The following is a 13,798-nucleotide window of genomic DNA, read 5'->3' on the forward strand; positions in this document are numbered from 1 at the left end:
AAGGGGGCGACTAACCCTAAAGTGTTTATTTTATAATTCATTTTTATACTTGAAAATAAACCCCGAATTGTTTCATTTTCTAAAATTAGATACTACATTGTATTTCCGAGAATTCGATCTGAGCAAAAACACGATATCTTAAAAATTTCTCGATAGAATTAAATCACAAAGATGCATCTAATTTTCACGAATTTTTCATTTATTGCCATAACCGTGCATTGAACTAAGTTAATATTTTAACACATTGTATAAAATTCTATCATTGAGAGATCAACCTAGCGGATTTTTAATATGTTGTATATTTATCGAGTTATTGAGAAATAACTAATTTGGCGATGAATCCGCGTCGTTCTTTTTCACCTGGCATATGAAAGACGGGCGTGAGTGTGAAGAGAGAAGGATGATGTTTGATTTTTGGGGTTAGTCGCCCTCTTAAGTAAAAAAATACCACCCGCACTAACATACTTACAAACATACAAAGCAAGTTAAATAAAAGCTTCTAAAAATTGTTATTTACCGAGTGCTACGCGCAAGTTGCAGGTGCTACGAGCGTGGGCGCGTAGAGCTACGAAGTACGAATTTCGCTTCCTCTGTGTTTTACAGTAAAGAATAAAGTTGGAGCTATCTCCAACTATTAAAATGTTACTTTATATATATATATATATATATATATATATATATATATATATATATATATATATATATATATATATATATATATATATATATATATATATATATATACACGAGCAAACGAGCAAACGGGTCACCTGATGGAAAGCAACTTCGGTCGCCCATGGACACTCGCAGCATCAGAAGAGCTGCAGGTGCGTTGCCGGCCTTTTAAGAGGGAATAGGGAAGGGTAGGGATGGGAAGGGAAGGGAATAGGGTGGGGTAGGGAATAGGGGATTGGGCCTCCGGTAAACTCACTCACTCGGTGAAACACAGCGCAAGCGCTATTTCACGCCGTTTTTTTGTGAGAACGTGGTATTTCTCCGGTCGAGCCGGCCCATTCGTGCCGAAGCATGGCTCTCCCACGTATAAATATATCCTTTTTGTATTAAAAACTATTAAAATCATAAGTAAATAATGACTATTAATTATTTACTTATGATTTCAATAGTTTTAATATAGTACAATATGTAATAGTTTGTTTGAAAACTTATAAAATTTGATATCAGTATTTATAAATAATGATGGCCAACTGCAGTAATTTGATGATGAATGGTCGACAAAGCATCTCAATTTGGCCAATCAGTTAATTACTCTACTATTTATACTTAAAACATACGAGGATAATTCTAGAAGAGTAATGTTTACTATCTACCTAGATAGTAGAACGTTATTTATAATTTTCAATATTATATTAATTCTGTAAATAACAAAAGCAATGTGAATATAGATACTACTTATTTAAATAACAACTAATAATTTGTAACAGGAAGGGGCTTCAAGAAATCTTTAGGCTTTTACTAAAAGCCTCTTCCCGTTAAGAGAACGTACATACAACACGTGAATCGAAATCAAAAGAAAATCGAAATATAATTACGCATTTATTTCTTACTAGCTGCTGCCCGCGACGTCGTCTACGTGAAAGCTCTACAGCACCAAAAGTAGGTAATAGCGTGAATCGTGATAATAATATTAAGTGGTCTATATGTTGATCTCTCCTCCTCTACTTCTTACCTCTTAGTAAAATTCATGCAAAATTTGAAATAAACCCATGCAGTACTTTTTGAGTTCAGCCCGGACATACAGACAAATAGACAAATATTCCAAAAATTCAATGTACTGTTGTGATTTTCCTACGATTTTATTATTATTTACAGATAAAAAAAAAGCTTTGTTTTCACTCTAACCAACATACTTTTGTTTCATCTCTGTTTATACAGAACGTTAATTTACGTCCCTGAACCTGTTCAAACTTGGCACCGTAACCATTCGGAAACAGCTTGGAAACGTAAATATATCTTTTGTTTTATCCAATTTTATCAAATTGGATAAAACAAAAGATATATTAAGAAAGTCAATATTTCTTTTTTTTATCAAACAAAAGAAATATTGACTTTCTTAGAAGGTGTTTGCACAGTTTATAAAGTGATAAATTAGTATTTGCCGAGTAGTTAGCGTGGCTTTATTGATGTACGCAAAAGAACCCATTCAATTATTTATATGGCGGAATGTAATAATAGTTTCATTCTTTCACCAGTCGTAGTCGTCGTACCGCCTATCCCGGCTGCACAAGAAAATGTGAGCTCTATTAGAATCGGGAAATAATATTAAATATTACTCTTATTATTATCATCCGTATTGTTTAATATTTATTCTTCTACAACTTCATTAAAGTATACTTTTGTGTGTCCAAAATGAAGTACTACGGTGTGTTCTCGGAAGGAAGCAAAGTTAATCAAGTGTTATGCGCCATTTTAAGTGAGTTTTTGCATTTTTTATATTTAACGATCGTTACATCTAGGAAGTTGACGATAATTGAATATTTATTAGTACGAGTATGAATTTTATTGTGTTCGCAAATTTTGCACGTTTAATATCACACTTAGCATTTTATATGTCATGGTTTTCCAGCACACTAGCATTTGTTTATGATTTTAAATCAAAGTATTTTCGTTAAACACCATTTGTTATACCATCTTAGCAATTGAGATGAGCGAAAGATATCATGGTCATGACCGTTTTTTGTGAAACGACAAAATATAATAATTAGTTCAATTGGGCTCAAATCTCAATACATCTGCACGATTTGTATGAACACCATGGAAAGATTTCTTTGCGTAGAAAGAAATAATACTCGTAATTCAAAGTAATAGATTGAGAAAGAAATTCTGTGTTTCTATTCTTTTGCACTTTTACCGTGAAAGTGCAATATTTGTATTTAGTCCATTGAAGTGTTACAATTTAAGGACCGAATATTGGAGGACGCAATCTTTGAAATATGCTGGGGGGAGGTCAATAGAAACTTAACCTCCAGTTTGTGGAGTCGCCACCCTTGTCCCCCGGCCGCTATCTTGAAAAAACGGGTAACAACACTATTTTCGCTATATCTCGGAAACTATACGTCTAGTGTTACAAAAAATTTGCGAAATCATATTTTGTTGCAAATTATTATGCCTACAAATATGTTCCTTTAAATTTTCGCCCTAAATCAAAACTTAAAAAGTTATAAGCAAAAAAGGGTCAAAATTTTTCTCATTGCTCTTTAATTTTGTTTAATACATTTTAATAAAAAAATACCTCAGACCAACCATGTAGATGATTTTTTGAGGAAAAGACCCCCCCTCCCCCCGATCTCATGAAATTAATTTTCTGCAGATACAAAGGAAATTGTGGAAGCATGTGTGGCTAAAAGCAGACCTGAAATGCTCTACAGTATGCCAACTATTATGTAGAGCATTTCAGGCCTGACTTTCTGCAGCCACACATGCTTTCACAGTTTCCTTTGCATCTGCAGAAATTTAATTACATGAAATCGGGGGGGGGGGGGGGGGGGGATGACCTTCATCAAAAACGTTCTCCATACTAATATAATAAATGCGAAAGTGTGTCTGTCTGTCTTCCGTTACCTCTTCACGCCCAAACTGCTAAATCGATTTTGCTGAAATTTGGTATATTTTGAGTCCTGGAAAAGGTTACTGTTTATCTTGGGAAAATGTACGGTTACCGCATGATAAACGAATCTATCGTTTATCATGCGTTCAGCAGTGGACGGCAATTATAGGCTGATGATGATGAAACGAATTTTGGCGCGACGGAGTTGCAGGCGTTATCTACTTTCCAATAATTTTGAAATCGGTGTAACTTTAAGATTCGAATAGGTATGGAAATTTATAACTATTTATAATCACTAACAGTAGTTTTGAATTTCTTCAGTTTCTTTGAGCACATCTTGTAACCTTTTACTCAAGAATACGCATGATTTTGTTTTGTTTTCAGTAAACATTCCAGTGTTTTCGTACGGTACCTGTGTGGGATGGATGTCTCCTATGTCGTTGCTGCTGCAGTCAGACCGATCACCTAGAGAAACTCCACTTACTGACGTAGAGGTAAAATAGTTCCTGCCTTCAAATTATATAAGGCTTGTCTTGCTTTACGTTTTACAGCATCAACATAATATTATGGTTTAGCATTTGTGGGACTGTGACAAAGCATTTACAGTTTGCGTTTATTTTCTTTGTTATCAAACATTGTTAATTTCTAACGTAGAAATAGAACTCTACATATATTTTTTTACTTCAAAATCGTTAACAACTAGTTAAAATGGATGAATTGTAAATTTTACTACTTGATTTTTAGTTGATTTTACATTTTTTTAAATCTTAACCCTTTTTTCAGATATCATGGATGGCTGCTGTACCTTACGTAGTGTGTGTATGTTTTGACTTTTTAATAGCTGAGATCTCAGACAAGTTCGGCAGAAAATTCGCAACAATATTCATGTCATGTGGAAATATTGTGAGTACTTGCTTATGTGGTTTTTGTTCTTGGATCTTAACGAACTATGATCAAACAAATTGAGCAATTATAATTGTTGCTTCGTCTCAATTCAAATACGAAGCGTTAGTGTACTGAATAGATGTTTGGTCATAATATGTCTAAACGCTCGTATCTTATATCTTTAAACGAGCAATTCTTGTATATATATAATTGGAATCTCGGAATCGGCTCCAACGATTTTTATGAAATTTAGTATATAGGGGGTTTCGGGGGCGATAAGTCGATATAGCTAGGAATCATTTTTAAAAAATGTAATTTTATTCGTGCTTTATTGAATACCGAGCAAAGCTCGGTCAAATAGCTAGTAAGTCATTGTAAAAATAATATTTTACACGCCATATTAAACATTTTTAGGAGGCACTTAAATTATTAATTCTCGAATCAGTACCGCTCTTTCTTTTCTATGAAGAAGAAAATGTAAAATTGCTACTAATTGCGAAAACTTTGAAATGGCTTATACGACTTACGAGTTACCATATTTATAATAATAGCTGTAAGTTTTCCGAAGAAATAAAAAAAAATAAAAGAGCAATACTGAAAAAAATTCAATAAGTGCTAAAATGCTTCAAAGTTTCTCAAAACAACATTTATGAATTGCTTACAATAATTTGTTTTAAATATTACTTATGATGTTATGCGATGAGAGTTTGACTAAAACTTGGATGTATCATCGGACGTCTCACTATGTTTGCTATATTATACTATGTTATTTGTAGGCGAGTTGGGGCCTACTGCTAATATGTACGGACTTTTGGGCGCTGATACTCGCCCGTGCCATTATAGGTATCAGCATGGCTGGCTCATTTGTCACCTGTCCCATGTATACCAAAGAAATCAGCGACGACTCAATCAGAGGGTCTTTAGGATGTTTGGTAAGTTATTTTAGGACTACAATGTCTTTTTCAATTTAATAGAAGCGACTTAGGTTGCATTTCCACGTAAATGAACTAAGCAGTGTTGCGACTTGCGAGGAATCTGAGAGCCAATAGAATTCCGCAAATGAAGAAATTCTAATGGTTTTTAAAAACACATTTCTCGCGATGCCGCATAGCTCAGGTTCGGTGGAACCGCATCCTATAATAATTAAGCTAATATTATAAAAAAAGAAAACTCGCTAAAATATAATACTAGACTATGTAGCAAAACTAATAAATTATTGTATTCACAATTATTGTTTTTCAGTTGTAGCTCCACAATGGTGTACTTAATAAAATTGTGGCTTTTAGGTAATACTGTTCCAAACGTCAGGAAATTTGTTTCTATATGTGATAGGCGATATTTTTGACTACTACACCATACTATGGATCTGTATCGCAATTCCTGTGGTACATATTCTCCTGTTTTTATATATGCCAGAATCGCCGTCATATTTAATCAAGAAAAAACAAAATGAGGTTCGTAAATCCTTTCCATTACTAAAATTATAAGTGGGGAAGTGTACCTGTTTGTCCTATCTATCTGTCTGTCTGTATGTTACATCTTACGATTAAAATACTGAACCGATGTTGATGTTTGTTGTAGAGATACTCTAATTCCCGAGAAAGCACTTAGCTTTGTTTTTTCAATAACAATGCAACTAGACATAATATAAAAAGAAGTTCTGTGCTAGTTTTGTTCCAGTAAATATTTGTTATTTTCTAAAATTATTTTGACTTACAAATCGTCAATTTTGCAGAAAGCCATCAAAGCCTTAGCATGGTTAAAATGCAAGGGCGAGATGGACAGTGACGTGACGAGGGAGGTTGATCTCATCACCAAGGAGCAAGCCAGCGATGAGAAGCCAAACAGCTTCTTACTCAAAACTATGCGTAAGCTCATTTTATATATTTTTGTAGGAGAGGCGGAAATATCCCCCTTCTCTTTTTATCTTTATATCATACAACAAATTGCTGGTTCTTCTGTTTTATGTCAATAAAAGTAGTATAGAATAGGTTTTGAGTATAATTATATCTTACACAAACCGATTATTTTATTCTTTCATAAATTAACATTCAATTTTATAAAGTAACAATTATAAGTATAGCGCAGGTAAATTGAAGGAACGTTATTAATGTTTGTCTTAACATAAGTCATAACTAGGTATGTAATATATAGTTACAATTCTTTGCATCATAAATAATATCATATATATCCTACCAAAAACACTTTCATGTAAAAATGTTGCCAAGATGAGAACATAATAATATTATAGTTCGTCGTGTCAAAAGGTAGTGAGATCTCATGTAGAGCCAAGTTTCTAACCTTACATACTCAGCCCTAAATCTAAAAACCTTAATTTTACACTAAAGCGCGGCAAAATATTTGATAATAATATTATGTGTCAGCCGCACGAGGAGAATCTAAAAACTCTACACATTAGTCAAATAAGTAATATATACGTACTTACAAAAAGTATAATATATACGTACTTTAATATATATATTATAACATATTTACAGTACGGAACCCTTCGTGCGCGAGTCCGACTCGCACTTGGCTGATTTTTTGGTGTATTTCTTTTAGTTTTCCATACCCAGAGGTTAAAAACGGGACTCTATTACTAAGACTTCGTTGTATTTCCGTCTGTCCGTCTGTCTGTCTGTCTGTCTCCAGGCTGTAACTCAAGAACGGTAATAGCTAGAGAGTTGATTTTTTTACAGATAATGTATATCTATTGCCGCTGTAATAAAACATACTAAAAACTAAATGAAAATAATATTTTAGGGGGGCTTTTTACAACAAACGTGATTTTTTGGCCTTTTTTGCTCTATATCAATAATAGCAACTGGTAGGTACTTGAATTTTTCTCAAAGTCCTTAGTTATATATCTACTTTAATATTTTATAATAATATTAAAATAAAATAAAAAATTAAGGAGGTACCATTTTAGAGCAAAATAAGGCAAAAAACACAAATTTTTGCCTTATTTTGCTCTAAAATGGTACGGATATAGGTTAAGTTGGGTTTGATAATTTGTTCGTTGTTTCAGTACTAATATTATGTTACATACCAAATTTCAGCTTTCTAAGACTTCAGGAAGTACCCTAACAGTTTTGATGATCGGTGAATCAGTGACCAAATTGTGGGTTTTTGAACACCTATACAATCTAAAGTATAATAGCTACGATATTCAAACTTTGCGCATTTAATGACTATACCTATGTCATTATATCTTAAAAATTTCAACTATCTGGCATTATTCAAAGAAAAGTTACGAGGGTTTAAAAATACGACGAAACGTTTCGAGAAAAGGTAGGTAGTGCCCTTGCGCGCTTCGCTTGGCTCATCTTGGCGGGGGCACTCCCGTGCCCCCAGATCTTTCTATAAATTTACTACACTAAACTGCAGACATCTTGCAAATAAACTACTAATACTAAGATAATATTAATGTAAAATATTGGTTTGGAAAATCCTGACATTCATTCTTTAGTAATATTAAACATAATACCCAGGCAAATAATGTCAAGTTTACTTCCACTAGATCACAATACAAAGACAATAACAAATAGATACGACTACATAATACAATGTGTATTTAGTTAGCACGTATACTAAAATACAATTGATAATAAGATATCAGATTTATTTAAATAAACATTATAAAGATATGTGTCAAATCGTACTTTCCACCACATGAGATATTCCACAAAATCACGAATCTAAAAGTAGAATAGAAGAAGAACTTTAAATTCTGTTATTGGGTAAATCTGACTTTAAAAATATTAGAAAGAACAAAACAATATCCAAACACCACGAAAACAACTGATTTCTCAATCATTATACAATGTACATACAATAAATATTATAAATGCGAAAGTGGGTCTGTCTGTCTGTCTGTACGTCTGTCTGTATGTCTGTCTGTTACCTCTTCACGCCCAAACCGCTGAACCGATTTCGCTGAAATATGTCATGGAGATACTTTGGGTCCCGGAAAAGGACATAGGATACTTTTTATCCCGGAAAAATGTACGGTTCCTGCGCGATAAACGAATTTTGGCGCAACGGAGTTGCGGGCGTCATCTAGTTATACAATATACAATAAGCCATGATGTAAACAATGTAGCCTTAAATTTATTTTCTGCTCTTTTAGTTTCTGACAAACTACTCCGTAGAGTGTTCACTATAGCAATGGTAGTGACTCTTGCAAGGGAAGTGTGCGGCGCCGTTCCTGTCTTGAATTTCGCTGGAGACATTTTCGCCTTTGCTTCGAGTGATTCTGCAGTTGTTTTCAGTCCAAACCAACAAGCGATGATCCTTGGAGCGGTGCAAGTGATTGGATCTGTGCTTGCATCGAGCGTTGTTGAGAAAACTGGAAGAAAGGTATTATTATGTTCATTTTATTAGATATTTTATTAAATTATATAACAATTCTGCAGGTGATTTGGCCACTAAATGATGGGTAGCTTTGTTACAACTTACAGTGTATAATTATTGTTTCTCACAATGTAGCTGTTATATTGTATCCACCCAATGTTCCATTAATTTAATTAATTCTTAATAAAACAAGCAATTATTTTATTATACTTCTAAAAATAATATAGAACAGGCTCAGGTAGTTACAGCATGTTCCGTGAAGGTCTGTATACCAAAAAGGGGAAAAAAATAACTAGAATAATTATAAACACAGTCATTTTCATTTTCATTATGACAAAGCTTCAAATTCTTTTCGAGGTGATATACAGCAACTGGTTGTGGGTAATGCAATTCCACGTGACTCGGTTTCCAGAAATCACGTTTCTGACGAGCATTTGAAATTATAATAAACTAGATGACGCCCGCAACTCTGTTGCGCCAAATTATGTTTATACAGTGTTTAACAAAAATAAGTGATAATACTTTAGGGTCTGTACGTGTAGAGAGTTGAGAGTTCACTGTAAAAGTAGCAGCACTGAAAGACGATTTTTTTTCACTTTTGTATGGGCACGAGTTTCCCCATACAAAAGTGAAAAAAATTTTGGTCTTTCAGTGCTGCTACTTTCACAGTGAACTCTCTACAAGGAACACGTACACACCCTAAAGTATGACCACTTATTTTTGTTACACCCTGTATATCGCGCGGGAATGAAAAGTAACCTAGTATACGTTTCCGGGATGAAAAGTAACATATTAGTCCTTTCCCGGGACTCAAAATATAACAAATTTTAGCACACTCGGTTCAGCGGCTTGGGCATGAAGATGTAACAGATAGACAAACAGGCAGACAGAGAGACAGACACACTTTCGAATTTATAATATTAGTATAGTATAGATGAAGTATGAAAGTTACTCACGCCACATTAACTGAGCCAACTGTGTTAATCGTAAAGAATTGAAGTCATTTTGTCAATGTTATGCCTTTTTAATGATTAAAGAAACGTTTCATTTATCTAAATTATTATAACAATACTATATTTGATGGCTGTAACAAATTAGAACACGAGAAATCATTATTTCTTTTCAGATTTAATATCATCTCTGCTAATATTTAAAAATTTAATATTTGTATGCTTGTTTTCGCATCACACGAAAACTACTAGACAGATTGATTAAATGATCAATTTCTTAATCTTAAGGATGCTACATTATTCCTATTTAATATCTACTTTTTAATAATCTTCATCACAAATTAAAAAAAAACGGTTTTGGTGCCTTCGAAGTAGGCACGGGTCTTGAATTTAATTTTATTGATTCGTTTTTGTTTCAGTCGTTGCTATTCATATCATCTTTACTATCCGGACTGAGTATGTGTGCACTGGCCAGTTGGTTCTTACTCAGGGACTTCAACATCGGAGCACCATCGTGGATACCACTGTTGACTCTTTGTTTGTGCATTTTCTGTGACGCCTCCGGGCTTCAACCCATCTCTGTGGTGTTGTGCGGTGAAATATGTTCCTATAAGGTCAGTATCTCGAATTTTCAAGTAGTTTATGAGAGTATGTTGAATTGATATGGACTGATTGTCACTCTCAATGAACGCCAAAACGACCGATCTCCTGCAGCTACTCGCACCCAACATGGGCCTGCAACTAAACGGAGATCGTCGTCCCACCTAGTTGGAAGTCGACCTACACCCCGATTTCCCAGCCTTGGCCTTGAGAGAGGCCTATGTCCAGCAGTGGACGACTATATGCCGATATGATGATGATGATGATGATTGTCACTCGTTTAAGTGCTCTCGTTGAGAATTAAGGCGAGCTAATCAAATATGAATTATGAGAATATGGCGAATTATGAAGATACGCAATGAATAAAGCCATTAATTGAAACAACCTAAAGCAAAATATGGTTTGAAGTTTTCGCTCGCTTGTTCAGAATTGTTGATCCTGGCGTTGGTCATTCAGTATGCTACCTTTAAATTAGATATATTATGTATAAATATAGTGTTGCTTGAAATTTATAGCTGATTTATGCTTCTCTTTTATTCCAGTACCGAAGCACAGTCATGGCCGTCACGATGGCGACATCCTCGTTAGCAGACTTCGTCCAGCTGTTGCTATTCAAGCCGCTAGCTAATGTTATTGGAATCCACGTTGCGTTCTATTTCTTCGGCGGCATTTGCCTCTTGATGGCCGTGTACGTCATATTCCAAATCCCAGAAACGAAGGCCAGAAGTCTTGAAGATATTTACAGAGATTTATCCAAAGACGCAGCGAAGAAGGCGAAAGAAAAAGAGGCCGAAGCAACAGTAGCCGCTGTTGCATGAATTTTTATTATTTATTTATTAAAATGTCAAAACCAATATTGTGTACCTTATTAATCTGTTAGTTGTTAGGTACTGTATAACCAGTAGGTATTCAAACGTAGATAAATTAATCGTCAAAAAAATAAAAACGGAAAAGTAACTCCGTCAAAAACATTTTCTACAATACTTGTCAAAAATGTATCCTAGACACACACCTACACCTTTACAATACATTTGCAATAGGTGGCCTTAAGCGGTATCAGGCTGACGTTACATGTTACAAGTCTTCTTAGCCGTGATAGTTTTCCTTTTAATTTCCTACCCCCGTGAATTTTTCTCACATTTCCAGAAGCAACCGTTTAGCTGGTAGATGGTGGGGACACTGGACTCTAACGATTTTTTCCACTTTATAACTGCAAATTTCACAAATGGATCCCTAAATTGGAAAATGATTTTTGAATACTCGTAAAATTTTTAAAAAACCTATCCAATGACACCCCACACGGTGGGATGGACGCGAAAAAAAATCACCCCCGCATTGATGTCTAGAAGAGGTACTGTAAAAAAAAAAAAGATTTTATATACTTACCTGCATCATTAAGATGTGCACTCATGCCGAATTAAGGCTTTGTAGGCCTTATAGTCTTTGAGCAAAACCGCGGACAGACAGACGGACGGACGGACATGACAGACGGACAGACTGACGGACGGACAGACCGAAACTATAAGTTTACGGAACCATAAAAATGAAGATTGTCGAGAATTATTATACTGTAGGTACTCGGCGAAACGAGGCAATAGCGGTCATTGACCTTTTTAGTCACTAAACGAAAAATGCTCGCACTGTATCTAGAAGATTTTTTTTTTGAGTTGCCAGCATTATTCTCATAGAAAAATTTGTTCATTTTGACGGGCTCATTTGATGGTTTCAAGCATAGACTTATTTATATACTGTCGTAAGTTTATGGTTTCAAGGATAACGGTGTTTTACACTAACACACTGTATTCTTACCTTAGGCCTTAGAGTGTTATTAGATCGGATAGAGCAGGTATGTAAGTATTATATCCTACTAATATTATAAAGGCGAAAGTTTGTTTGGATGTATGGATGTATGGATGTTTGTTACTCTTTCACGCAAAAACTACTGAATGGATTTTAATGAAACTTTACAATAATATAGTTTATACATCAGAATAACACATAGGCTATAATTTTAACCGACTTTCAAAATGGAGGAGGTGTTATTTTTTTATGTTCAACGATTTTCAATTTTTTTCTTTTGGTGTATAAAGTATCATCCCAATTTGGTACCATATTCAAAAAAAGTGGTGACCTGATAAAGGAATCCATAAGTAATCAAGGGAACTCCTCTAAATGTGGTGACTTCGGTTTCATGAGAAGTATTCTATTAATGTTTAATCTGCGATTTGATTGAATGACACCATACAATTTAATGACTCGGCCGAACGTGGACTGAACGATCGTCACACAACGTCCAACTAGTATCATAGTCCTGAAGGTGTTGAGAGAACTCCTGACTTCTTATATGTAGATACGAGGTTGGAGGTCTATTTTTTGTCTGGTCACTCATAGTGTGGACATGTATGAATTATGATTTATGATAAAGTATATAATTATATATTTGTTTGTTTGTTTGTAAGTATTATCATTTTGTCTAGTGACCCCGTTTCAAATCATTTTACGAGTTAAAAAATAATAACATCAGTTCTCTTACACCGAATACGAATACACATAAATAAGGGGAAAACTTTTACTGTCAGCGCGTAAAAATAATGAGGTCGCTTATCAAAACAAACAATCATACGTATAAATGTAGATTTATAAAAAATGGCGATGCGATGTCCCCTCCCCACACCTCTCCACCCTCCACTGACCTTTCACACCACACGTTAGTAAGGATTGCGGATGTTATTCACAGCCGAAACAAGAACGCAAAACCTTCAAATTACCGTTATCTATTTGTACGATTTGTATGGTAATGCGAAAATAATCATTTGACAACGAAGGAAAATGAATATGAAAAATGTTTTATTTCTAAATCGGTTAAAAATTAACACTTTTAGAACGTCTATGAGGCCAACCACTACCCTGTTACGACAAAACGGTACAACCCGGGTTACAGCGTTTTGTCTAAAGTACAGTCTAACTGCCGAACTCAGAGTGGAACATTAATTACTTAAATGTAATTAATTCAAAATTTTGACATTATTAAGCCCCATACATTATCTGTCAAACTCTTCATTAACTTGAAGGTTAATCGTAATTAAATGTCTCTGAGTACGGCGGTGAATTTATATACTCGGTGTAAGCTTTCTATTGATATAACCCACAAAATTGAGGACAAGTTTTTAACTGAGATATTCCATATTACATTATTCTGTAACCCAAAATGTGGATGAAATATTTCTGCAAAACGCTGTAAGCCACTCGGCTTACAGTGTTTTGTAAAAATAATTAAATATTGCAGCGTTTTGTACCCGTAGTATTTTTGCAAAACGCTGCAAGCTGAGTTTGCCCCTTAATATTTTATACTGGTACATATTTTTATAGTATTTTAAGAGAATTAAAAAACATACGATAAATTAATGTTCTAACGAAAATTTGGAAATATTATAAGTAATCAGCT

At 34.4% G+C, this 13,798-nt stretch overlaps 1 protein-coding gene across 1 annotated transcript; it reads left to right on the forward strand.

Annotated features, from left to right (window-relative positions):
• The first annotated feature begins 2,198 nt into the window (after nucleotides 1–2,198).
• On the forward strand, nucleotides 2,199–11,207 carry LOC121739754 (facilitated trehalose transporter Tret1-like). Its single transcript, XM_042132310.1, has 9 exons — nucleotides 2,199–2,431; nucleotides 3,950–4,059; nucleotides 4,349–4,468; nucleotides 5,227–5,382; nucleotides 5,737–5,904; nucleotides 6,186–6,318; nucleotides 8,580–8,809; nucleotides 10,173–10,367; nucleotides 10,896–11,207. The coding sequence occupies exons 1-9, from the start codon at nucleotides 2,368–2,370 to the stop codon at nucleotides 11,169–11,171; spliced, it is 1,452 nt and encodes a 483-aa protein (XP_041988244.1). The 5' UTR covers nucleotides 2,199–2,367; the 3' UTR covers nucleotides 11,172–11,207.
• The last annotated feature ends 2,591 nt before the right edge of the window (nucleotides 11,208–13,798 follow it).

This window comes from Aricia agestis, chromosome 1 (genome assembly GCF_905147365.1).
Source record: "Aricia agestis chromosome 1, ilAriAges1.1, whole genome shotgun sequence".
Classification (NCBI taxonomy): domain Eukaryota; kingdom Metazoa; phylum Arthropoda; class Insecta; order Lepidoptera; family Lycaenidae; genus Aricia; species Aricia agestis.